This window comes from Amborella trichopoda, chromosome 9 (assembly GCF_054954075.1).
Source record: "Amborella trichopoda isolate Santa Cruz 75 chromosome 9, AtrichopodaSantaCruz75HAP2 v2.0, whole genome shotgun sequence".
Taxonomy (NCBI): domain Eukaryota; kingdom Viridiplantae; phylum Streptophyta; class Magnoliopsida; order Amborellales; family Amborellaceae; genus Amborella; species Amborella trichopoda.
In genome coordinates this window covers 47,502,825-47,529,801 of record NC_142344.1, presented here as the reverse complement: position 1 = coordinate 47,529,801, position 26,977 = coordinate 47,502,825, and the positions used below count along the sequence as shown (strand labels likewise).

General features: G+C 35.3%; 2 protein-coding genes across 6 annotated transcripts; both read left to right on the top strand.

Annotated features, from left to right (window-relative positions):
* Positions 1-306: 306 nt before the first annotated feature.
* Positions 307-6,138, top strand: LOC18444637 (uncharacterized). The gene is made up of 6 exons (XM_020673836.2): positions 307-549; positions 1,044-1,295; positions 1,899-2,192; positions 3,159-5,435; positions 5,558-5,640; positions 5,811-6,138. The coding sequence occupies exons 1-5, from the start codon at positions 409-411 to the stop codon at positions 5,603-5,605; spliced, it is 3,012 nt and encodes a 1,003-aa protein (XP_020529495.2). The 5' UTR covers positions 307-408; the 3' UTR covers positions 5,606-5,640; positions 5,811-6,138.
* A 3,994-nt stretch (positions 6,139-10,132) lies between these two features.
* Positions 10,133-26,412, top strand: CIB22 (LYR family of Fe/S cluster biogenesis protein). 5 transcript variants are annotated; one of them, XM_011628929.3, is made up of 6 exons: positions 10,133-10,273; positions 13,932-13,973; positions 21,379-21,460; positions 23,028-23,083; positions 24,028-24,065; positions 26,111-26,412. In XM_011628929.3, the coding sequence occupies exons 1-6, from the start codon at positions 10,139-10,141 to the stop codon at positions 26,193-26,195; spliced, it is 438 nt and encodes a 145-aa protein (XP_011627231.1). In that variant the 5' UTR covers positions 10,133-10,138; the 3' UTR covers positions 26,196-26,412. The 5 variants fall into 5 exon arrangements, with proteins under 5 accessions (XP_011627231.1, XP_020529488.1, XP_011627230.1 ...); XM_020673829.2 differs by having other exon boundaries at positions 24,022-24,065; XM_011628928.3 differs by having other exon boundaries at positions 23,907-24,065.
* Positions 26,413-26,977: the final 565 nt, after the last annotated feature.

Here is a 26,977-nt window from a genome sequence, read left to right as displayed (position 1 = left end):
AGATCCATTTCATTCAAAATCCTAGCCCTAACAGTGCTTTTCTTACAATCCTGAACCATTCTTTTGAAGGGCAACTGGTTTTCTTTTTGAGATTTGATTGCCATTTCTGGTGGCCTGCAACTTTTTTTTGCTCAAAAAACTCTAGTGTCAATTCTTAAAGCACAGAGAACCATTTTTCAAATACTCATCTTTATCTATTCAATCAACAATTTGGTAAGCTAACATCCATTCTTCCCAAATACTGACTAGCAATCCGAGATTTGTTAAGTTTGAAGATCTCAAACCCTAGTGACCTTGTTTTCTTGTGGGGTAGTTCAGCCGTAGGAATAACCCTAGTGACCTTTGTAGGTATAGGAATCATTGTTTTCCAGCGTCCCTGAAAGGCTAATTTGAGGTGAAATTTCAATAATGGAAACCTTGTCAAACTTCCACGGGATGGATTTCCATAGCCTTTCAAGGAAGGAGCTTCAGGCGTTGTGCAAGGCGCATGGCATTAAGGCGAACATGAGCAATGTAGCCATGGCTGATTCTCTGAAAGAACTTGGAGATGTAAGTGTAGATTTTCCTTTTATATTTTTAGCTTCTGCTTGTCTTTCCTCTTGTGTTGTTATCTTCTGATATGAATTTATAGGGAAGTTAATCAAATCTTTTGAATTTTGATCGATTCTGACAGAGATTTTGATCAACTGTTTTTTTCTTTTTCTTTTTTTTTTCCTGAAATTAGTCCAGAACCCATAGTATCTGATAATTCAATAACTTGTGTCCAGTTTGCTTTTTATAATCAAACTTCATGTTCGTTTGTGGAGTAATGTGAATTCTGAATAGTTTTAAACAACCCCCCCTCCAATCTCAACAGTGTCCAAATATATTATGTATCATTAAATATAATGCTCTTTTGTGGATTATCTGAGTAGTCTTAAACATCTCTCTCTCTCTCTCTCTCTCTCTCTCTAGATCAGTCTCACTAGTGTCATTTGTCCTTTGTTTACCGGATTAAAGGTTATGCACTAATTAACACTGTAAATTTGCCAATGTGTTTTCAGTTTGAAGGATCAAAAGTCCAACTAAGCGAGGACTGTTCAGAGTCATGCCTGATGGAAAATGTTGAAATGACCCCAGCAATTGGTCAGAGGACTTCAACAAGAATTTCAAGTAGGAGAAGGATGAATGTAAAAGAAGAAGAACCCGTCCTTTCATTGCCTAGGAGGAGTTGCAGAGGCAGGAAGAAAGAAACAGAACAAAAAGAGGTTGCTAATTCCTTGAGTATTTGTTCTGATCTTCAGTTGAAGATGAAGGTACTCTGTAATAATTAACTGAATATTCTCTTTTTCGCCCTCTATCTGTCTGTCAATCAGTCTATCCATCCATCCATTTCAATCGATTTATTCTTGTGTTCATGTACTAGCCATGCCAGTGTATATTCTCATTTTATCTGATAATCGTTTTGTCAATTCATTTTCTGATCTTACCTTAAAGATGGACCTATTGTAAGGGCAAATATTTTGCACCCATTGTATAATACCTAAAAGAAAATATTCCATACTTCATAAAAGTATGGAATATTGCAACATCTACTGTCCATGCTATTCCAATGATGCAGGTTGATGAGTTGCTTCCCACTTTTATAGTTGCTCTATTTGTTCGGTGGGGACAATTACTCAACTTCACTGCCTATGGATAACTACAGGCAATGGATGTTGGGTGTGATGACTGGAATAAAACAGTCATATAAGTCATAGTATCTGGTCCCTATACCTAATTCGGTATATTCGGTGTGTGTGTGTGTGTTTTTCTTTTTTTTCTTTTTTTTTTGTACTTATGTGTTTTATTCTGCTCATTGTTGGCTTTGGTGGCTAAACTAATGGATCTTAATAATCTAAAATTTGCTGAATAACCAGATTGAAGGAACAACTAATTTAAGTGAATCAGAAAATGCCCAATTTCCGGCACAAAACTTAAATGAAGAATCAACAAATACATTTGTGTCTGAAAATGTGGGCGAAATCTCCTTGGATAGTGGGGGAAGAACTTCAACTAGAGCTTCAACCAGGAGGAGAAGGATGGGTGGCAAACAGGAAGATTTATGCCTATCTTTGCCAAGGCGCAGTTGCAGAGGGAGGAAGAAAGAGATGGATGAATCCATGGACGTCGCTGATTCTTCCAGCATTTGCTCTGTTCCCTTGAAGATGCAGGTAATTATACTTGCCTTTACTTTGAAATTCTCTGAATAGAACTTTTTCGAATCATTTAGAGACTACGATTTTTGTTAATGAATTGCACATCCATTTAGTTTCTCTTGGGATTGAGGTAATTATATTTAACTGAATATTATTGAATTTCTATTTTTAGATGTTCATATGTTATTTATTTTCTCGAGAAACTGTGGTTTTTTTCATTTCTTTTCAGAAAGAATTACATACTTCTTTATTTTCTCTTCAGGGCCACTTATTGAAGAGTTTTTTGAAAAGTTTTCTCCTATTAGATATTAAATGTTATTTATTTTGTTGAAAAATTGTGGGCTCTTTTTTTTTTTTCTTGTGAAACAATTGAAGAATTTATATTCACTTCAGGTTCACTTTTTGAAGAGGTTTTGTCATGTGCTAGGCTTGCATTAGTTTTGGCCCAAAAATTAAATTACACCAATTGAATTGACTAATTAACCATTTGAAAACATCTGAAATATAAAAAAAAACTATGCTTAACTAGGAAATTTTCAGTAGCATTGTTTGATATACCAGAAATCCCAAAGCTCTCTTTCACGTACCAGGTAGCACAGACCTAATATCTCAATAAATCTCGAGCTATTAAAAAATCATCAAATTCATACATGTCACCATCAAAGGTAGGGAATAAATTTTTTCCTATAATCCCAAAGCTCTCTTTCACGTACAGGTAGCGCAGACCTAATCAGGGTCTCAAGAAATCTTGAGCTTTTTCTTTCGTTGTAGAAGCTCTGAGATACTTGTGATTTTTTAAATCTGTTATTGCAGATGTTTGAGTGTGTGTGTGGGGAGAGAGAGAGAGAGAGAGAGAGAGAGAGAGCACAAGCAATTAAACAGCCATTTTCTTTATCTGCTTTTATGCACAAATTATTTTTTAACAGCACAACTGCTTTTATGCACAATTTATTTTTTAACAGCACATTTACCATTGTGCAGAGTCCAATACCACAAATGCTTGAAAAGGTCTGTCTTACTACATCAAGAAGATACAATCGGAGAGTTCAAGAGGATAAGAAAATCCAGACAACTGAGACCGAACACAAGGAAATGAACAGCTCTCCAGAATCTGGCATCTCCTATGAAAGAACAAATTATCGTCAATTGGAAAAATTGTTGCACACTGGCAGGAAAAGCACACTTAGAGGTTGGAATCAGAAAATTGTTGTAGAGGAAAACTGTAGCAGAGATCCAAATGAAGGAGATGCTGTTGCTCATGCTTACTCCGATAAAACAGTTGCCGAGGCATCGATAACTGATGATAATACTGACTTTGTGGTTCCTTTCGAAGTTGAAACAACTGGTATCACAGGGGATGAGAAATGTGGCGAAGACCCAAGTGAAGAAGTTAACTGTTCAATGCATATGGCATCTGGGAACTCTGTTCAAGTTGGAGAAACTGAGATAACTGAAGAGGAGACTTTACAGCCAGAAAATCTTGGCACTGAGGATGAAAAGTGTAGCATAGTCCCTGTAGCTCATGCTTATTCTGATCAGACAGTTGCAGACACGTCAATAATTGATGATAATGCTGACTTTGGGGTTACTGTAGGAGTTGAAAAAACTGGAATCACTGAGGATGAGAAATGTGGTGAAGACCCAAGTGAAGAAGAAGTTAACAGTCCTATGCATATGGCATCTTGGAACTCTCTTCAAGTTGGAGAGACTGAGATAACTGAGGAGGAGACTTTACAGCCAGAAAACCCTGGCACTGAAGATGAAAAGTGTAGCATACACCCTGTTGAAGGCATTAAGAGTTATTTGGATATGGCTTCTGGCCACTTTGATCAAGTTGCTGAGATAATGATAACTGATAATAGAGATACATTGGCTCCTACTAATGTTTCTAGAGAGATTCTGGCGATTGACAAGGCTTTCAGGCAACCAGAAACTGGGGCCATGGAGGATGAGAAGTGTAGTATAGACCCAATCGAAGGAGTTAACACTTATTTGGATAGGGCATCCAACTCTTCGGTACAAGTTGGGGAGATTGTGATCACTAATGACAGTGCCTTTGGGGATGATATGTGTATTATCAACCCAACTGGCAGAGTTGATAATTCTTTGGATGTAGCATCTGAGTCCTTCGTTCAAGTTGGAGAGATGGTGATAACTGATGATAATGATACTGTTTGTCCTACTAAACATTCTGGTGAGATTCCAGCAATCGATGAAACATTCCAGCAGCTAGAAACTGGTTTCACTGAAGATGAGAAGTATTTGAAAGACCGAACTGGAGTTGAGAGTTCTTTGGACATGACATCTAACTCCAAGGATCATGTTGGAAAGGTGGTGGTGATAACTGAAAACGGTTACCTCGAATCCATGGAGTCTTTGGCAATTGGGGAGATCTCAAAGAAGCCGGAAGTTGAGTACATTGAGGATGAAAAGTGTATTAAAGATGCAAATGTAGGAGTTCAAATGGCTTTGGAAGTTGGAGGGGCATTGATTACTAATGCAGATGCTAGTGAGTTTTCGACAACTGGAGAGACTTTCAAGCAGCCAGAAACTGACGAGAGCATTGAGAATGAAAAGAGCAATGAACACCCAAGGGAAAGAAATGAAAGTTCTTTGGAAATGGCTCTGGCGGACTATGATGAACAAGCTGTAGAGCAAAAGATTTCCAGCAGAGAGCTTGAAAATGAATGTAATGAAAATGCTTCTTCCTTGAATTTAGAGTCTTCTGATTATGATTATGGTAAAGAGACTGTTGATTCAAGAGATAAAGATTTCAGAGACCAAGATAACGAATCTTTGAAAATGGTTTCTGGTTATGACATTGCAAAGATGAATGATGATGTTGTTGTTGTTGTTGAAGAATTAAATATGGGTGCTGGTGGGTTTATCAGCAAAATTCCCAGCGAGTTTCCAATGGTCAATGAAACTTCTCTGCAACCTGATACATGTGATTTAGAAAGAGAAAACATGACCAACCCCACTCACATTTTGGCCAATGGAAATGTTTTCGAACCTCGCCAAATCAAAGACAATGCATTCTCCAGCAAATTACTTGAGGGCAAAGAGAATCCATCAGAGAGTTTGGATGAAAACCAACAGCTTAAAAATAAGTGCAATGAGGGTAGTGATCGGAAGACAATGGCTAGAAGTGTTGGGAGAACAGAAGAGGACAAGGATAATAGAGAGAGAAAGGAGTCGAAGGATTTGACAGGGAAGAGTCTAAGGAAGCTTCGTGCTTTATTGAAGGAAACGATCAAGGTAAGAGAAGACACTCACTGTTTAGAATTTGGGTTTTTATAGTTACTCAAAGAATACATCACTGCACCTTGATTCTTATTTCTGTGTGTGTGTGCATGTCTGATGGATTTGGCCCAATGCAGTTAAAGAAGGAAAGAGCTCCCTTGAAAGAGTTATTGGAAAATTGTTAGCATGACAAAGAAAAGATTGTGCCAGCCAGAAACAGGTAAGAAAGAGGAGTTAACTTGTATGTATCTTAACACAATTCAAACTTGTATTACTTGCTTGTATCTGAAAATAGCATTGTAGATCCGTGAAAATAGCACACACACTTTGCATGCCCCTCTCTCTGTGAAATTGGATTTTATCTGATTGGATTTTTGGTATGTAATGCAGATGAAGGACAGAGCTCCCTTGCAAGTGATATCTGAAAACCGTCTTGCTTGATAGTGGAGAATCGAGTGATATTTGAAAACGTCTTCACTATGTGTAATTGGATTTTATCTGATTGGATTTTTGGTATGTAATGCAGATGAAGGACATAGCTCCCTTGCAAGTGATATCTGAAAACCGTCTTGCTTGATAGTGAAGAATCGAGTGATATTTGAAAACTCTCTTGCAATTGGATTTTCTTGCGTTGTTTTGATTTTCGTATTGCTACGTCATCTTCAAGTTATGGATGATGGTCTTGATGAAAATGACTTTAATAAATTTCTTTGAGGGAGATCTTGATGCCAACTTCTATTTTAATTTCTCACTTTAGAGAGAGAGAGGGGAAGAGAGCAATGCCCTGAAACAAATTACTTTAACGGTGCGGAGCTTCTAAACAATCAAAGTGAAACGCACCTTCAAATAGTGCCGAGAAATGTGGTTTCAATATTAAAATCTTTGTGATAGCTTTAAAATATATTTTTATTTTCTATTGTAAAATTTAAAGCTTAAAAAATAGTGTAGATCGAGCATATATATGAAAACTTGAAAATCTTGAAAATTGACGGTTCAAAAATACATTACAAGAAGCACTATTTCTAAAATTTGAAATCCATTTCTTTCTCATGTCCATGCATTTTGATGTCGAGATATTTGGGCACCAAAACAACCTCTTCTAATGAAATTTTTTAGGTGGGCTCTAATTTGATTGTTTAGAGCCTCGGCTCTACATAAACTTTTTCCTTAGGAAAAGTATACAAAGAAACCATTTACTTTTCGGGTGGGGTTTGTATAGAGCCGAGGCTCTAAACAATCAAAGTAAAGCGCACCCTCAAATAGTATCGTGAAATGTGGTTTCAATATTGAAAATCTTTGTGATAGCCTTAAAATACAGTTTTTATATTTAATTATAAAATTTAAATCTTAAAAAATAGTGTAAATCATGCAGATCTATGAAATCTTGAAAATTGACTGTCTAAAAATGTGTTACAAGATGCACTATTTCCAAAACTTGAAATCCATTTTTTTCTCATGTCCATGCATCTTGAAGTCGAGATGATCAATTTGAGCATATTTGGGCATCAAAACAACCTCTTCTAGTTAAATTTTTTAGGTGGGTTTTAAATTTGATTGTTTAGAGCCTCGACTTTGTATAAACTTTTTCCTTTACCAAACACTTTCCTCGTTAAATTTCAAATTGGTTGGTTGTAAGAGAATCATTGAGTAGACTCAAAGTTAAAAAAAAAATTTCTTAAACTTCGTGACACGTCCCAAGCCATCCAATTTAACATCTAATTACTAAAAATAATTGTGACATTATTGTAACAAAGGTAAATTATCTAATAGTATACAATCTATGTTAGAACTGGGGAAAAAGTTCATTTGACGTTACAACCTTAAAATGTAGAATTAAGGTGCACCTCAAAAATCTATCGGAAAAGATTGTTTCGATGTGACAAAATCCTCTCGACATCGAAATGTATGAATATAAAAGAAAAAAAGGTTTCAATTTCCAACCTACCATATTTCACATCGGATGGTTGTAAGTAATTGCGACCTCCCTATTCCGAAAGTAAATGGTGTCACTATGTACAATCCCTTTCCAAAATTATTGCATTTTTGCAACACTACCTGAACCATCAATTTTCAAGATTTTCACGTGTTTATGGATCTACTTTATTTAAACTATTTTTCAAGTTTTAAATTTTATAATTAGATATGAAAATGGATTTTCAGGCCATCATCAAAAATTTTAATACTAAAATTCCATCTTATAATGAAATTTAAAGGTGCGCCATGCCATTTATGTGTTTTGTTCTTCTCATTGGTGTCAAATATGAAGATACTGGAAAATATGAAAAAGAGACAGAATTAAACACATCTAGATTAGAAAAAGTTAAAAAGACAACGATACACGCGACAAAGATCTTTCAAAGCTATTCGTAATCACCAAATTTTTTCAAGAAATAACAGTAACTACTCTTCACTAAAGATTCAATAATCATTCATAATGTATAGGTGACTTGGTCATTTGCTAATTTAGGACATGAGAATAATGTACATTTTACTTACTCAGCAAAAGAGCTACTTAGGATGATTTTTTTATATCAGAGAATTAGGAATCCACTTAAGAATCTCAGTGACTTTGGAATCCGCTTAAGAATCACGACATAATTATTTGATTACATATTTTTTTAAGTTAAAGACTTAAATTCGACCGTCCATATATTAGATGTTTCTTTTTTTTTTTTTTTTTGGGGGTAAGTATTAGATGGTCTTTGTTGAATCTTAGGATTTTGTTTTTGTTTTTTTTTGTTTTAGGTAGATCAATAAGTGGAAGAGAATATATCCCCATCAATAGGGGCCCGTTTTTGTTTTTTTTGGTTTTTGTTTTAGGTTGATCTCGAAGTTGTTTTTTGGTTTTTTGTTTTAAGTTGATCACTAAGTTGAAGGGGCCTTAAAACTATTAATAGATTGAGTTTTACCTGAGGGAGTAAATAGAGGAAATGCTTTTTGACTAGCGAATGACAAATTCCTTACACCCCTTTGTTGACAAGGTTACATAAGATTATAATTTTTTTTTGTTGACAAGGTTACATAAGATTATAATTATTTTTTTTTGACAAGATTATATAGGAATGTAAATCGTTTTTTCCATACACCCCTAGTTGTTTTTTCTCTTATTTGTTTTTGACAAGATTATATAGGAATGTAAATCTTTTTTTCCATACACCCCTAGTTGTTTTTTCTATTTTTTTTTTGCTGACAAGGTTACATAAGATTGTAATTTTTTTTATTTTTATTTTTGACAATATTACATAGGAATGTAAATCTTTTTTTTTTAACAAGATTATATAGGAATGTAACTTGAGTCATTGGGCTAGAAAAACTTAGCCTCTACCATCTTGGCCCGAGCCCGTTTCCTATGACCCTAGTGTTTAAGTAGATGTTTAGATGGTTAATGCATTCAGTTTTACCCAAGAGCACACCCAAGACCCAACCGTAAGCGGAGTCCCTCCATGCTGGAGTAGACTTGCCAAAATAAATAATTAGTTTCGTCCAAACAGGCCACACTACAAAATCACCATATTCCACTTTAAGTTCATAAATTTAAAGGAACAAAAATCCAAAATTATGGCTTTGTCAGAGAAAAATAAGCAGATCGTTTCACATTCTAATAACTTCGTGAAAACCATAAATCTATTGCAATAATAGAAGTAAGAGCATCAAGCTCCTCATGAGTGTATGTGATATATTGCCATTGACAAGAAAATACTATTTTTCATTTTTTTTGTTTGTTTAGATTACTAAAATTATTGTCAAAGTAATATATTTATGGAACCTTATCGGGAAATATTTTTCCATTACTAAAGGAAAATGTTTCTATGTGGCCTAAGTTATATGCGACCCCACTTCTTAGTCATTCGATTTGAATCGAACAACTACGATTGTTCATTCCTCAATGTCACTCCAAACATTGTTTTATTATTATTTTTTTCTACAAAATAGTTTTGGATGAAATTTTGGACATCCCATTAGAAAATTAGGGCAAGCTTGAGAAATTTTTTTTTTTTTTTTTTGTAAAACTAATAAATGATCAAAATGCGTCTGCAATGTCATTTTATATTTTATGCAATCCTATCCTTCCTTGTAGCCAAGTAAGGAAGAAACCCTTGTACCTAACGCAGTAATAATTATGTCACGAACTTGGACTATTCCATTGCTCTTTTTCTTTCATTTCTCCAATACTATCTGCTACGGCTCAACCAAACCAATCAAATAAGAATTAGAACAAAAATACATTTTCTACAACCATAAAAAATTCTTTCTATATTTCCCATCCAATTAGGAAAATATGATAATGTCCTTCAAAAATTATTAGAACCCCTATTTTTTTACATTTTATCCGGATCCTCAGTTTAGATTTCGAAGCAAGAAATGTGAAACATGTATTCTGATAATTATTAATCATCAAAAATATATTATTATTATTTTTATCATGTAGGTCCCTTTGAGATCTATGCATATCCTAAAATTTTGGTTTAAAATGATGTATAGAATAAAAATTTAAAATATAAAACTCTGAACCGTCCGATTAAGATTAAAAAAAACCAATTTGTGCCATCTACTTATATGTGATGGTGTGGGTGGGGTTACATGGAAAACCTTGCCATTGCTGAAAGGGTAAAACAGTAGTAAGAATTAGAGAGCGTGTATACCACCAGGGGGCTTAGGGCTCATAGCAAGAGTGGAGGAAGAAGAGAGGGAGAGGGAGAGGGAGAGGGAGAGAGAGAATGAGTGCGACGGGGTTGGCGGCCACCTATCTGGCGAGGAGGGCTGCTCAGAAAGAGAGAGTGAGGATATTGTATCGCAGAGCCCTAAAAGATGCGCTCAACTGGGCCGTTCATCGCCACATTTTCTACGAATCGGTGCGCATCTCTCTCTCATACATTCATTCTCTCTCTACTTATTCACTCTCTTCGTTTGATCAATGTACTTTCTCTCTCTTGATTTTAATGGATTTCTCTATCATCTTTCATTTCAAACGCACTCTCTCTCAATAATCATTTCATGAGTGAGGGAGATGATCTCTCTCTGTGAAATATTTCATTATTTTTTTAATCAATTTAGTGCTATGTTATTCTCCCCCGCTAATTTCATTTCTATGGATGATTTGTATGAATTAGTTCTCTCCAATTTATAGCTATTTATCATCATTTTAGTTACTATTTTTGTGGAATTTTAGTGTAGTTTTATTGAATATTTTGTTCAAAATTCTCGCTTTAATTGTTTTTGAGTCATTTTTTCTCTAGTTGTGTGAATCCTCTGGGCATGTTATGATGTGATATGGGATGCAATTAGTTTTTTTGTTTTTTGGTTCGTTCAAATCAGAAGACCTGCAAGAACTCTTTCTCTGCAGGATTCGAGTCTAATTTGGAGCAATAAGAGCAAAACAAAAGCAATTAAAATTGGATAATGGTAATGGATATTATTCAACAGCATAATGGCGAAGAGTGAGGCAAGAAGTCCAAGAATTCAGGCTTATCCTTCCCTGTTTTTTAAGAAATCTCTTTCCATTTAATAACTGGTCGTGTTCATCGTCACCTATAAACTCGATCGGGTCCTAAGATGGCAAAGTCATGGTTTCCTTATATATATTTCATAATGGAGTTTGCATTCTAAGTTGCCCTCTAGGCAATGAGGATCTCTATGAGTCATGAGTATCCAAAGTGCCTAACCATAAGCACACGGTTCCCAACCATAGGCAAAAGAATCTATTGTCAACAAGTGACATAATGCAATCTTACCTTCATATTGATGAATAGAATGGTAAATAGGCTACTGAAATTTTTCTTCCAAATTCATGGTGGGACTTGCATCTATATATTCTGAAGAACTAAATAGTCTGTTATTTGTATAAATGGCATATCCAATGTTAATAATTCCCGCACTGTTTACCATGTGTACTACATTGTTTAAAATTACAAAGGGAATCAGTTGTAGGGGACAGTGTATTTTGGAGGGGTGCTAGTGATGGCATTGCCTAAAAAATCATCATCATCATCCGAGCTGTACCCCCAATATATTTGGTGGGGTTAACTACACGAATAATGTTCTACCATTCAGCTATATCAAGGGCTTTACCTTCAATCAGACCATAAATCACTATATTTCTTCTCACTACTTCTATCCATGTCCTTTGGGGCATTCGTTCCTCTTGCCCTTTTATAGTCTTCCACTTGAACCAAATTAGCCCTTTTAATAGGTGTTGTTCTAGGTTGACACTGTATATGGACAAACCACCTAAGTGTACTTTCCCTCATTCTATCACTTATTGGAGCTACCCCAAAGTTCCCTCAAATGCATTCATTATGAATTCTATCCTTTCTTGTCTTGGCCATCATCCATCTCGACATCCTCATTTCAGCCATACTTCTATGGATATGTTGTTTCTTTATCGCCTAACATTCCGTCCATTAAGTGTGGTTGGTCTTACAACTGTCCTATAGAACTTCCCCTTCAGTTTCGTTGGTATCCAACGATTATATAAGACGCCAGAGGGACATTCTCTATGTAGCTTTAATTCTATGCGTGACATCTGCCTCGGTCTGTCCATTCTCATCGTTATCGACCCAATATATTGAAAATAATCTCTTTTAGGTACTTCTTGGCCATCAATTTTAATTAATTCATCATTTCTACTCCTATTATTACCACATTTGCATCCCATATGTCTTAGTCCGGCTAATTTTAAAACCTTTAGATTCTAGAGCATCCCTCCAAAGTTCTAATTTTGTATTGATGTGGCGTGTTAAATGTGTTGCCTAAATCTTCAGATGAAGGTATAATTTTCTTCTTGCTTTGAATGTAGATCACCTTTCCCATAGTATTAAATTCATTTTGGGTTGTTGTTCCTTGGCTTGGGGTTTTGGGTTTGTCAACCAAAGTTTCTAGGGTACATGCTTTTGCAGTTGGACGAGTGCTATAACATGTGCTCATCCTTTGTCTTTATTAGATGGTACTTTATTGGTCATATACTTCTTCCTAATCATTTGTGAAAACCTCTAAATTGCTCTTCCTTTGGCTGTTTGTTTCCTTTCCATCATTTTTTTAAGAGTAATTTACATGTGTCCTCCTAAAGTCCCGTTGTTTAGAAAGTAGCAAAATTTTTATGTTATCACGTCATATTTTTTAAAAGTGACAATTTTGCCCCTCCTCCGGATTTTGAGAATCTGAAGTATTAAATTTATACTGTAAGAGGCCGAAGAATACTTCGGAATTTTAAAATCTGAAGTACGTTAGTTGAGGATATACTTCGGAACTTGAAAATCCTAAATTTTACAGTTGGACAAATACTTTTGAATTTTTAAAGTTTGACAAAGAAAACTTCGGCATTTCAAGTTTGAAGTATTTTCTCAACTAAAATACTTCGGAATTCCAAAGTTCTCTTAGGCCCCACTTGCACGCCTCACTGATTTGGTGTATATAAATCTTAAACTTCGGAATCTCAAAATCCCAAGTATGGGCAATATTGTCATTTTAAAAATTGCGAACAAATTGGATACAGACGTAATAACATGAAAATTTTGGAATTTTTTAAATAACGTGACTTTGAGGATATACATTTAAATTGCCCTATTTTTAATAATCTCATTCACTTCCTCATTAACATCACTTGGGACATTGGGATGTCAACTCCCAATATGATGTCTAATCCTACCTAATATTTATCAATTCACTTATCTAATGACCACTGTATGTAAATTGTCAGTATTGGCATGAATGGTGCTGTTCTTTTCATCATCTGTATTAAGATGATTCATGTGACATGGGATGGGGGTCTTAGTTGTGTACTAGGTTTAATTATTTCATTTCTAGCTTTTGTAGACGGGTGCGGTTTCTAGAAATGATCCACAAAGATAATCTCCGAGATAAATCATCAAACAGGAATTGCACCTATAGATGGAAGTAGATTGTTATTTTTGTCTCATTAACCATTCATTCCTATTTTAGTCAAAATGTAATGATAATTACCAAAAAAACATTATTTACTTGCACAAGTTAAGAAATTAAATATTGACAGAGTCCTTGAACTGCGACTATTAATATTTTCTCTACAGTACATGTTATTCTTTCCCTATCCTAGTAAGCTTCAATTTATATAGCAGTTGCCCCTAAAATATTACACAAACTTTATTTTGTTTGCCGGGCACTGTTTTGTTTTAAAAAATGTCTTTAGCTACCAACTGTATTGGTTTGTCTGTGAGAGTTTGGATATTTAAATATGATTTTGTATAGGCTAAAATACTCTTGAGTTGTTTTATTTGCATGGAGAATTTTTATTAAAATCTTTACTAGCTTGGATTCTATAGTCATAATTTTCTGCAATTCTTCTTCCATTAAACCATGCATGACATGCAGAAATAGGTTTCCTTTATGAGTTATAAGCATTTTCTTGTATTCCCCCCTTTTGATTTTGCAGTTGGCAGTTTTCTATAGAACTTCTTGGTTCTAGACCATGTCAGTTGACTTTGTTTTCTTTAATGAAAGGCGGAGATGACAATTTTTCACTCTTATTATTTACAGGCACAGGAACTGAGAGATAAATTTGAGGCAAATAGATATGTGGTATGCATGTACATCTTAGATATAACCTTCAAATGCAATTATAATGTTGTAATTATTTCAGATGGATGATATCTTTTTACTGGAAACTGTGGAATTTATATGAAATTGTCATGCTTTGATGTATTTATGAGGAATCTTTGGACCATGCTGTTGCCTGCCTTACAAATGTAAACACACTCTGCTATGGTGTGGTTGTTTTATCATTCTACTAGAAATGGGCTTAGCATTTTGTTCTTTGGTAGCATGCTAGTCTTCTTTGTACTTTAGTGTTCAGGGATGTTTTTGTCCATATGTCCATTATTAATGCATATTGCATAAGTTAGCGTTATGTCAATTAGATTCTCAATTTATGGGTGTTTAAAGTTGTGGGTGTTTATGAAATGGCATCAAATCTGATGTAAGAGAAATTCAAATTTCATCTATTGGACATATAAGCGGTCAGATTTTTTATACTAAAGACTAGCAAGTTGATCTAGTTTCATTTTGGGCCCTATAAGATGGCTGGAATTAAAATACCATGGATCTTCGGATTTTATCAACTGAACCAACATTAAAGCAGTCAGCTTTTGATTTTTCTCCTTTATGGTATTGAAGATGGTTTGAAATTGAAATACCTTGTATACTATAAACGTACTAGGCAAAGACATTATTGGAGGTAACACATAATTGATTCACAACATGTGCCAATTTGATATAGCGCTAGAGTTTCTTAGAGGAATGTTAAAAAATTTGGCCTCCCGACCACCTAGGCTGCCTGGAGGCCAAGATGCCTAGAAGCCTCTTAGGCAGGCTTCCTAAGCATCTTGCGTTTAGGCACCTAGGTGGCTCCTCAATGCACCCTACCCGAGGGCGGTAACAGGCTCTCTGCCAAGGGCATTTTTGACATTCCCCCCCCTGAAAATGTGGGGGAAGGGTTTCGGGGGGCATTCTAGTCCCCAAAACCATCTTGTGTGTTTCAGAGAGTGAAAAAACTCTAAAAAATCTAAGATTTTTAGATTTATGTCAAGATCGAAAAAAAATTTCAACATCTTTTATTTCTTGCGAAATCAAAAGATAATACTTTCACGATACTTTTTAGAGCTTGGATTGGTTGCATAAGAGGACTTTTGGCGACCAAAGATCACTAGTTAGTATACAGTATTTGAATTAGGGTTTGGTTTTTTGTATAATGTGTTGTGATTTGATGTTCTTTTATTTTTGTTTTTCTTTTGTGATATTTTTACATATTTGTAGTTAGAATATTTTGTATTGGATTCATGTTGAAAAGCTTAGTGCGTTACAAGGTTTAGTATTTTTTGTATAATGTGTTATGATTTGATATTCTTTTATTTTTTTTGTTTTACTTTTATGATATTTTATATTTTTACTTGTTTTTAGTTGGAACGTTTTGTGAATATTTACTTGTTTCAGCCTATATTTGGTGAAGGAAAAGTATCTTGTCCACATGATGTGTACGGAAGGAAGGGTGCACAAGAACTCTTCCAATGGTTGAGATTCACAAGGCCATATGTAATGGCCAAAAATTATTTTCAGTATTTGATTTTTTATTTTTTATTTAAATAAGTTAATTTTCTAAATTTAGGGTTGTAGGTTTCTTTTTATAAATATAATTAAATAAAAATAATTAAAGATATTTAAAATAAAAATAACTAAAATAGCCCTAAATTTATTGTGATCAATAATTTTATTTTAAATGTTTTTATTATTTTTATTGAGTTCTAATTATAAAAATAAAACTAAAACCCAAATTTTGTAGTAGTATCATTTTTAAAATAAAAATTAAAAGTAAAAAACTAAATTCATTTTTACCTTGGATGAGGCTGGTTCAATCTAAACCATTAAAAGGTGCTTGTGCACCTTTTGAGCGTCCACAACTCATGTATGCAATACCATATAGTTCTAACTAAATTGATATTTTGTGAATACTTCTGTGTGATATTATGTGATTCATATTTTGTGAATATTTTGATTGGAAAACCAAATCTTAGGGATATTATGTTATCTATCTACTATATATTAAGCGAGAAGAGGACCTCACCTATTTTTATGACACGTGTCTCTCAAAATTTGAAAATGTGCCTTAAAACTCTCCCATCAAAATTCAAATGTCCTATATCTACCTTCCCTCTTAATCCTATCTCCATCCTATCCAAGGTTTGGCACACCGTTGCTCCACCAAAAGTTCCGGCGTTCAATTGGATTGCCTGTTGTCAAAGGGCTCCCACAGTTGACCAGATTCAAAAAAGAGGCAGTCAACTCCCCATTAGGTGTGCCATGTGCATTGGTGAAGAGGAATCAAACCCTCACCTCTTCATTCACTGTAGTCTTGCCTACGACTTGTGGAGCATGGTGCTTCAGTTGTTCCACTTTCAATGGGTCACCTCACCTTCGGTAAAGGCTAGAATCTCTTCATACTATGTTTGCCATTGGCCAAAAGCCGGTAGAACTTTGTGGAAGTCTGCCATTGCTGCAACCATCTGGGTAATTTGGTTAGAAAGAAATGAGAGGATCTTCCGAGGGCACAAAAATGAAGCCCCAGTGCTCTTCCATAAGGTTACAACCCTAGTAACGTTTTGGGCCCCTAACCACAGGGCTTCCATAAGGTTACATCCCTAGTAACTTTTTGGGCCTTTAACCACAGGGCTTCCATGAGGTTACAACCCTAGTAACTCTTTTAGCCTCTAACCGCAGGGCTTCCATAAGATGACAACCCTAGTAACTTTTTGGGCCTCTAACCACAGGGCTGTTGTGGAGATCCCCGCAAATACGTTTCTCACCCAATGGGAGAACATTCTTTGTCTACAGCCACATAAGACCCAAAGACCCCACAACTGGCAGCCTCCTCCAGATGGCGCCATAAAGCTTAACTTCGATGGTTGTACGTTGGATAACCTGGGCCCAGCTGGAGCTGGAGGTGTCTTCCGTGATCATAAATGCAATATTCTTTTTACCTACTCAGAATATTTGGGGCAAGAAGACTCCTAGTTTGCAGAAGCCATGGCTCTTCTAATGGGTCACAAAAATTTTAACCCTTCATTGGGCCCAATTTTGGTAGTGGAAGGAGACTCCAAAAACGTCATTTCCTGGGCTGCAGGCGTTAGAACACCCCCTTGGTACCTTTCCACGATTTTTGATGAGATTGATTTCATATGCAAGGATATGAACGTCTTTTGGAGGCATACTTGGCGGACGTTGAATGAATTCACCGATCTTCTTGCTAAATACGGAGCAAGGGCTTGTTCCGAAGACCCCACCTGATCCATCTCCTTTTTTGCTTTGGACCACAGAGGGCGTCTAGGACTGTAATTAGTCACATCTACTATTCTTGTAATCGGGCACTCTTATTGGACATTTGAATTTTGATGGAAGAGGTGCATGAGATGAAAGTAGTTATTGGACATTCAAATTTTAATGGTAAAGTTTTAAGGAAACATTTTGGAAGAGGTGCTCGAGATGAAAGTCGCTATGGGACGTTTGAATTTTGATGGGAGAGTTTTAAGACACCTTTTCAAATTTTGAAAGACACATGTCATAAACATAGGCGAGGTCCTCTTCTCGCTTTGGAAGAGGTGCGTGAGATGAAGGTAATTATAGGATGTTTGAATTTTCATTGGAGAGTTTTAAGGTACCTTTTGGAATAGGTGCATGAGATGAAGGTAGTTATAGGACCTTTGAGTTTTGATGGGAGAGTTTTAAGGCATCTTTTCAAATTTTGAGAGACGTGTCATAAAATTGGTGAGTTCCTCTTCTCTCTTAATATATATCTACTATTTACTATATACCATATATATATATATATATATATATATGTATGGGAATGGATCTTGTTAGCCATGGCTAACAGCTAAAGTGTCAACCAACGACCCAGATTGAATTTGGCCCCGATCCAATGGTCACAACTTCATTTCGTATTTGAAATTTTTTTCTACAAATCTAAATCACTTGAAATTTTGAGCGTCTATTATTTAAAAATAGGAGAATCCAATAAAAATAATATGCAAAACTTAAATTGACCAAAATACCCCAAAAAATTTTCAAGGGCATTTTGGTCAATTTATATTTTGTGAATTATTTGTTAGTATTTTTATTAGGTGCACCTTGATGAGAAGAATGAACCCCTAAGATTTCGAGTGATTTGGATTTGTAGAAAAAAAAAATGAAATTCAAATACGAAATGAAGTTGTGACCGTCAGATCCGCCCAGATTCATTCTGAGCCGTTGGTTGACACTATAGTTGTTAGCTTGTGGGCTGACAGGATACATTTCCTATATATATATATATATATAGTTGTGACTTGATATACAAATTTTATTATAATAATAATAACAACAATGACAATATGTTAATTATTAAATAGTTCATCTCTTATAGATATTTTGATTAATTTCTTTAATAATCCGTTAACAATAGTAATAAATATCTTGATTAATCATTTTACAAGTTCAAAATATATTGATGCAATTGTAAAACAGATCATAATATTAGAAAAAAATTCATTTTCTTTTCAAGTTTAAATTTGTAGAGTGGGGTCCATGGAGGTAAGATTGGTTTTGTGCAACTGAAGAGAAAGGGATGGGAGTTGACTAATGGATGGGTTTGGCATTTTGTAAGACAAAAAGATCGAATTTATAAAAAGAACAAAAGAAAAACCATAATTAGAGGGCTAACGGTCCCAAAGTTTTAAACGTGTGGGAGTACAAGGGATTTTGGTGAAGCCAAGGGCCTAATAGGGATGGAAATTACAATGTGTCCAGTTTAAAGAAATTCTACATTTATGTTAATTTCTTTAAAAAGTTGTGGGTAGTACAAAATAATGGCACCACAAAAAACAATGAATTTAACTGCTCTAGGCAATATTTTACTTTAAGATTAATACTTTTTTTAAAATAATTTAACACATGTCGTGCGGGTAGCACAACATAGTGCCACCACGAAAAAGACATGTTCCATTGTTCTAAATAGTAGTTTACTTTAGATTAATATTAGTTGAATGTTAACTTTGAATCTTAATAATTATTTATACCTTTATAAGTATAATATCAATTTATCAATCGAATTTTAGTTTTTAAGTTTCATTTGTTCCAATTCAATATAAGTTACATGGGTTATTCTTACAATGGAAAAATTTCACTATTGCTTTTCAGTAGGTATCTCTAGAGCCACTTAGCGTTGACATCTTAACTCATCACACAAGTTAAGCTGGCAACAAAACATATCACCACGACAAACATATCTCAGGACATCCTATGATTTTTTAAGCCAAAATTACATCTTATGATAAAATTTGATAGTGCACCTTACTTTGATTGTTTAAGGTTGGAATCTTATGTAAACCACACCCTTTTTAAAAATCTTCTAATTTATTTTAAAAGAATTCAAATCACGTATGTAGCACGTGGGTTTTGCTAGTGTTATATTATGTGTGAGTGATTCTTCTATCGGTTTATGTAATATGTACTTTGAGTTTTGTTGCCATTTGCCAAATGGCAATTCGATTATTATTATTATTTTTTAATGTGAATGTGATGAATGATGATGTCTATGATTATTTAGTTTTAGGGGTTTTGGGGCCCTAAAACTGCCCTAAGAACTCCCTAGGAGGCCTAAATCCCTGCTCTAAGAACTCCTTGGGTGCCTAAATCCATTCCTTGTGGCCGGGTCCCCCCTTGTTCTTGGGCGCCCACCTAGGCTGGTGAGCGGCAGGACCCCAAATCACCTAGGCGGGCACCTCCGAGTTTTTGAACATTGGGTACAAGGGAGCTTCCAAAACCCTTTCATATCTATATAAATGTTTTTGTGGAATATATAAATAATGGCAGGAGGGATATAACAAGGTTCTAGGAGGCGGTTCCAAATACTTGATATTGAAACAGGACCCCTGCAGGTCGCTGATCCAATGTGAATAAGGGATGGGATGCAGATTCCTAGCACCAAGCACCAAGCACCAAGCACCAAGGTCTTACTGTGACTAAGGGATGAGAACAAAAAAGAAGATGGGAGTTGTGGAAGGGCTGAACACCAAGCTTTCATGTCCCCTAAAACTAATTTTGAATTGTCGTCCTTTCACTCATTTTCTTTTTTCCAGTTAAGAGGACCGATTCATCATGTCCTTCTAAAACAGACTTAAAAAGCTTTAGAATTCTTCAGTTATCAAGAGATTTGGCATATTGAGCTGATGTTCACATGTCCAATTGCTCTAAAAACCTCTGTAAGTCCCGGACAATAGTGTGCCAGAGTTGCTAAATGAATGAATAGTAAATCTGAGTTAACTTGCTTATGATTTTTGGTGCTTTAGCACTTTAGGCCGCTTTATACATAACAGGCATGCAAATATGCAATCCCCATTGCTAGATAAGTTTGTTTATGATGTCAATTCAGTTAGAACAACTTTAACTGAAGGAAGAGATTAAAATATTTAATTCTATGATTGTCGCATCATATTTTAGTACCGTTCCCCTCCCCCCCACCCCCCCCCCCCACAAAACCCCCCCACCCTACAGCCCTTTTTTTTGTAGTTACTTTTTTCATATTTATGCTGTATAGCATTTTTTGAGCAGCCCACCCCTCTTTTTTGCTGTTGTGGGCCTGTCTTCTCTGTGTTTTTTGTTTAGAGCATCCAAGCTGTGGGATGCCTATACTTTTGTACTCTTGCACCATCATAATACAAATGTTGACAGTTTCAAAATAATAATAGCAGTAATAATATTCGACTACAGTTCAAATTTGTCAACTTCTGCTAGGATCTCAAGATACAGAATTATCTTAGTTAATTGAAGGAAATCTGATGTCTACAGTTAACCTTATCAAAAAAAAAGAAGAAGGAAATCTGATGTCTTCCCAAGTATCCTATCGGAAAAAATGTACCTTGCGAATCCATGCACATTGCAGTCTTTATTGACTAATCTTAAATGCCTTTACCATGAATATCATAAAATCCAAGTGAGATGTAAAAGAATTAGAGTGGACTGTAAATAGAATGTGAATTATAAAAGTGTATAGAAATTCTATAAAAAATTCGGCAACCTAGAATTCTAGAAATTAATATTGAAAATGGGCAAAGATGTAATAGAACTCATTCATTACATATTATAATAATTACATAGAAAAGTATATAATAGTTCAGTTTCAGAATGGTTTGTTGGTTTCGAATTACATACCAAGGGACAAATATATGGACCATTAGTGTGGCAAATGGACATCAAATACCATTAGTGTGGCAAATATCTGGCTGTGTACTTTCAGCTTTTGATTTACCATTCAACCATTTGTTTATATCTACATCAAGATTTTACTTTGTTAGGAACAATATGAAAGGAATAGAATTGATGGTTTTCATGGTTTTTTGTTGAGATGTATTTCCAAGAAATATGTTAAGTGGTTTGAATCTATTTGACATATTTCCAGGAAGATCTTGACACAATCGACAGGATGGTTGATGACGCTGAGGCAACCTTCAACAAGATGCAGCACCCGGATCCTTATATTGGTACGTTGATTAGTTTCTAATGCATTGTGTCTCTTGAGAGTTCTGACAAAGTTCTGTTTTTTGCCGGTTGTCTTAGATACAGTTTCCCTATATATTTGATTGTCACTTCTTCCCTCTTTGAGTTCTTTCCAATGAGAATAATTTTTTCTCTTCTATAACATTCCCATTCCTTTGCACCTATGATAATCACTAATTACCAAATATTAATGGAATTTTGATTTTGACAATTCCATTACACTATGACCTTTCTTGTGCACAGGCCATAATTTACTGAAAAATATATTTAAGATATGCATTAAATGTGCTCTATATATCTAGTTGGTATGTCATTACATGAAGGACTTATCTTCTACAAGGTTTAAAAAATGTTCTAAAATGAACAAGTGAGCTGGTTAATATGCTACATGATAAAGATGTTACTACTGTAATTTATAGCCAGACTCTGAAGATATGGCTTTTCAGTACTAGACTATGCATTTTCTTTTTAACTAGGACTTGCAAGGCATTGCAGCTTGCAGTCTTGCATCTATACTCCAATTTTTGCATTTAGAGAATTCCATTGTGAGCGGGAGCATGACCCATCCTGTATAGCCAATGAGAAATTCCTTTAATCCAGTTCAAAATGTCGCTTTATTCTATTACCATTTTCCATTGTTACTACTCCAGCTGCTTCCCTTTTACTTGACAAGGGATTGCAAGAAAGTTCGCAGAGTTTCTGATTTTGCTCACTGCTAGGATCATCCAATATTTCTCTAGTTAATAAAGGTACTTATTCATCTTGGCCTTTAAGCAGTACTCAAGCAGTACTCATCATCAAATAATTTTGGATTATGTTTTCTGCAGAAACATAAATGTGATATTACTTTATTAAGTGGAACCAGCCAAATTAATCAATTACCCAAAAAAAAGCCCCCACAAATTAATTCTACTGAGCTGGTAGAGTTCTGAATTTCTCTAGTCACTATCTGGCATTCCTGGTATGTCATACTTGTTATGGAAATTGAGGCTATTCAAGACACATGGTGACGGATTCAACATTTCCTCCTTTAATTCACCGTAGGTGCTGTATTGCCCATGAGCCATGGGAATCTGACAACCATATCATCCTCAGAAGACCAAGAGATCAAATTTTTCCAGTTAATAGACAAACAATAAACCGATGTCACTAAGTATTCACTCAAGGGAATACACATTAATTCTCATACATAGACTCCATAAATAACATATACTTAGAACACATGGAGCCCCAAACGAATATACACTGATATAATGGCCCAACATGCCCGAAGTGAGTATGTCGACCAAAACAAATGTCACTGCAAGTTACTATTCGCCACAAATCTGCTTACATTATTTGTTTTTTTTTTGTTTTTAGTGAAGTTAATTTGTTGAAGTAAATGATCCATTTGAACTGTTTCTCTTTTTTGTACTGACATGAATTTTGTGATGCTTATTCTTTATCATATTAATTCCATGTTTTTCTTTTTTTTTATTTGGATTATGGAGTCTTGGTTTTGTATTTGTAAAATCCAAATTTTAATGTCTTTTCTACATTATCAATGAACAGTTCCTTGGGCTCCTGGTGGTTCAAAGTTCACAAGAAATCCTGCTCCTACTCCTGGGGTAAGATTTTCTATTTAAATTATAATAGTATGCTTCTCTTGTCATCTTATTGGGTCCTAGTATAAGATATTCTTTTGCCATTTTTTTTGTTGACATATTTTCTTCTGTCATTAATATCTAACGTGCAAAAAGCATATCCTAATTGCTTAGTGACAATTATTGTTGTCGTGATATTGTCATCGTTAAATTTTATCAGGGAAAGTCTTTTTTTCAGTCAAGTCTTTAAAATCTGACCCCATTTAGATATTCAAATGAAGATTTGAGTAAGTTTTAAGCCTCTTTCAAGAATTTAAAATTAGATGACAGATTTTTAAGGTAATAACGGTTAGTTTTTAAAATTTTAAATTCTAAACTGTATTTAAGGTTTTTCAAAAATGATAAAATTTTATTAATTTTTAGGTCACTGTGTTACTAATTAGAAAGGGATCTTTTATTTGAGTTTCTTTCCCTCAAGATTTAGTTTTCAAAATAATGTATGTTATTATCGTCTAAGGTTATTATTATAAGCCCATATTATCATGATAAATCCATTTTATCATGTTAATATTGAACATATTATCAGCTCTTGATTTTCTCATGAGAAAATGAAGATAAATTCAAATTATTGGTGATAATTGTCACTAAGCCTAATCGTATGATACTTGACATCCAATTTCTGAAATATAAACTTCGGTCTCTTTTTTTTTGGGTTTTCACATCAGAAATGTATAGTTTTTTTATTACAGATACGCATTTTGTATTATTGTATTCATGCTTAACAACCATCTTTCGGCCTGTAAATAAATGACCTTAATAATTAATACCTTTATTTTTGTTTTATGAGTTGCACAACTTATCAATGCTGCTACCACTAAGACTACTACCACTGCCACACTACTACAAAAGCTACTACGACCACAATTACTGCCTATGTTTCTCACTTGATAAATCTGATGAAGTTCCAGTTGGACATTGGGTTTCTGGTAAATGGTGGGACCTTAAGGTGATTGTTGGATATGGCGTTAATGGATATAGACACAGAAATACAATAAATGTTTTATACATTTCGTGTTTACTAATCAGGGAAGCTTTTTATCTAGGGAAAATATCCCCTTATCCCTAATTTTTAACTTCTATATCTTATGAGATCCAAGAAATGAAAATATTACTTGTAAGCAAAAGGGGTCCATATTTTCTATCTTACAACCCACTGGACCCCTTTGACTATAAATATTTTACCCTAAAAAAAACTAAAATGACACCCTATCCTTTTCTTCTTTTCTTCTCCATTAACATGAACCACCCCCTCTCTCTCATCACCATCTCGGAGGCCGCTCTCTCTCTTGCGAAAACCAGAGGCAGCTCTCTCTCTCTTGCGAGCCGAGGCAGCTCTCTCTCAAGACCTCTAGGGCTTTACATGCTTTGACTCTAAGAGATTCAAAGCTCTCTGTCTCTCTCTTCTGCAACCAATAGGGTCTTCAATTTGGTACAAATCTTGCGACTTTTGTCTGCAATTAGGGTTTATCTGCAGAAAGTTAGGGTTTCTTTTCCCATTGTACAAATCTTGGATCAATTCTCTGGTCACTTGCAGAGACGCAGCAGGACACCATTTCAGCTCTGAAATATTTTCTAAGCTCTGAGGAAATTATTGTTTCCTTTCAACGAGAAAATATTCTCTGGCCTAATGAATCTCCCACCCACAAGGCAGAAAGAGAGAATTGAAGAAACTCTGGTTCTCTCTATCTATAACTCCCACTCTGGCTCCAGAAGGTGCTCTGGTTTTCTCTCTATCTAAAACTCCCGCTTTCTAAATTCAGAGCAGCTTGCTAAATTCAGAGTCTCGAAAAGGAGAAGACCAGAGGTTGAACCAGATCCATGTTGTATGATGTAAGGTGAGCAAACAGGGGATTTATAGAGAGAAATTGAGCCTGAAGATTCACTTATCAATTTACACTTTGGATTTAGACAACCCACTAATTTAGCAGAGGTGGATTGTTTAGGGAAGAAAGTAGGGGTCATTGGATTTGGACACATAGCACATATGTATTTTGAGGTACATGGAAACCGAACAAGTTCACTACCTGTGTCCATGATTAAAGAAAGAGGTTGCGGAGGTGTTCCGAAATCGAGAGTGAGTGTAGCCACCATAGCTTAGAGGAGACAGAGGAACCCCAAATGTAGTCACATTTTTGCCAAATTTGGGGCGTGTGAGAAGTTGGCTCTTGCCAGCGAGGTGGAGGCATAGATGGAGAGCTCGTGACAGGGACCTGATGTGGGTTTTGGGGTGAGTCTTCCTAGAGAGAGAGTGAGACTTTGGGGTCGTTTAGAGACAGAGGGGTTTGGGATTGTTGCAGAGGGAGAGAGAATGGTAGAGAATGAGAGTCATGGCTGCTGAGAACCAGAGGAAACAAGAATTGTAGAGTGAGAAAGTGGGTGAAGAGAGAGAACATGGTGGCTCCTGTCTAGACCTTCAGTAGTTAAGTGGAGGGACAATTTTATGTGCATAAAGTCTTGTATGTAATTGACAGATGGACAAGGCTCTCCTTCTCCGATTCTGCAAATGAACAGTCTCTCTCTTTCTCTCTCTTGCTATGGCGACGGTTGTTGCAGAAGCTGAACCAGTTCGGCAAAAGAAGTTGAGGAAGCCACTCAAGCCGAAGAATGAGAATGATACCCTTTTGCTCAAGTCTCCGGGCTTGTGAAAAAAATCTTTTTGTAAGAGAAAGAGACAGTGATGTGAGAGGGAGGGAGGGTGGTTCACGTTTAACGAAGAAGAAAAGGATAGATTGTTATTTTAGTTTTTTTTAGGGTAAAAAATTTAGAGTCAAAGGGGTCCAAGGGGTTGTAAGATAAAAAAGATGGACTCCTTTTGCTTACAAATAATATTTTCATTTTTTGGATCTCATGAGATATAGAAGTTAAAAATAGGAGATAAGGAAATATTTTCCTTGTTGTCCAATATATTTCGTGTTTACTAAACTCGGAAGCTTTATCTGATTTAATCCTGTTTACTTATCTAGGAAGCTTTGTCCTTGTTCTTCCTTTCAGATTGAAATTGTCTACGACTATGGTCTGGAGGAGAAGCAGGAGTTGTGAAGTGGTCATCCTGTTAAGTGCTTCAGTAAACCCATAAAGTTTATGGTCAATGTTTCACTGTTCTTTGGAACAGCAAATGTTTTGTTAATGTTATTTTGTACTTTCTCATTACAAGTAATATTCATACTTCACTTACTCTTCATTATATGAGCTGCTTCTCCGACATGCATAATCTGCTCTGTGTAGGCCTGTTTAAAAAGAAATAGATGCTTGCTTTGAACTGGGATTTAATGAAATGGGAGATGAATTGCGTATGTGTGGGCACTATTAAACAAACAAATGTGCCTGCTTATTTGTATTGATTTCTAAGAGGGGAAGTATACCATCTGTATGGTAATGCAATAGATAGCCGATTGTCCACCACTTCTGAAGATAGATGGTGGCGATGAATCCTATTTTGGGGTCGACTGACTGTCATTGGAACTATAATCATATCTGCCGTGCATTTCAGGATCGAATAGAATGTTCTGTCCATTTATTGCTCTATTAGCTTATTTTAGGTGTTTCCTGGTATCGGGGATTATAACCGTTAAATGGTATGGCTTTGTGGCGTGCACATTTCTAAGCTTGGTTGGCTTTTATTTCTTCTGGAATGGCTATTGGATACAGCTCAGGAACGTTGCGGATTTGGTCAGTTAAGTTTGAGAAATAAAAGTATGATTGGAGCACAATGTTATGATGTTGGGGAGTTACTCTAAAGTTTGGATACAAACTTCGGGAATTACTCAAGTTTGGATACAAAATAGAATCTGAATATCCAAATTTCAGAAAATTTGAATAAAGCCATTGTCTTGCTTTTTGTATATATGAGTTATATAT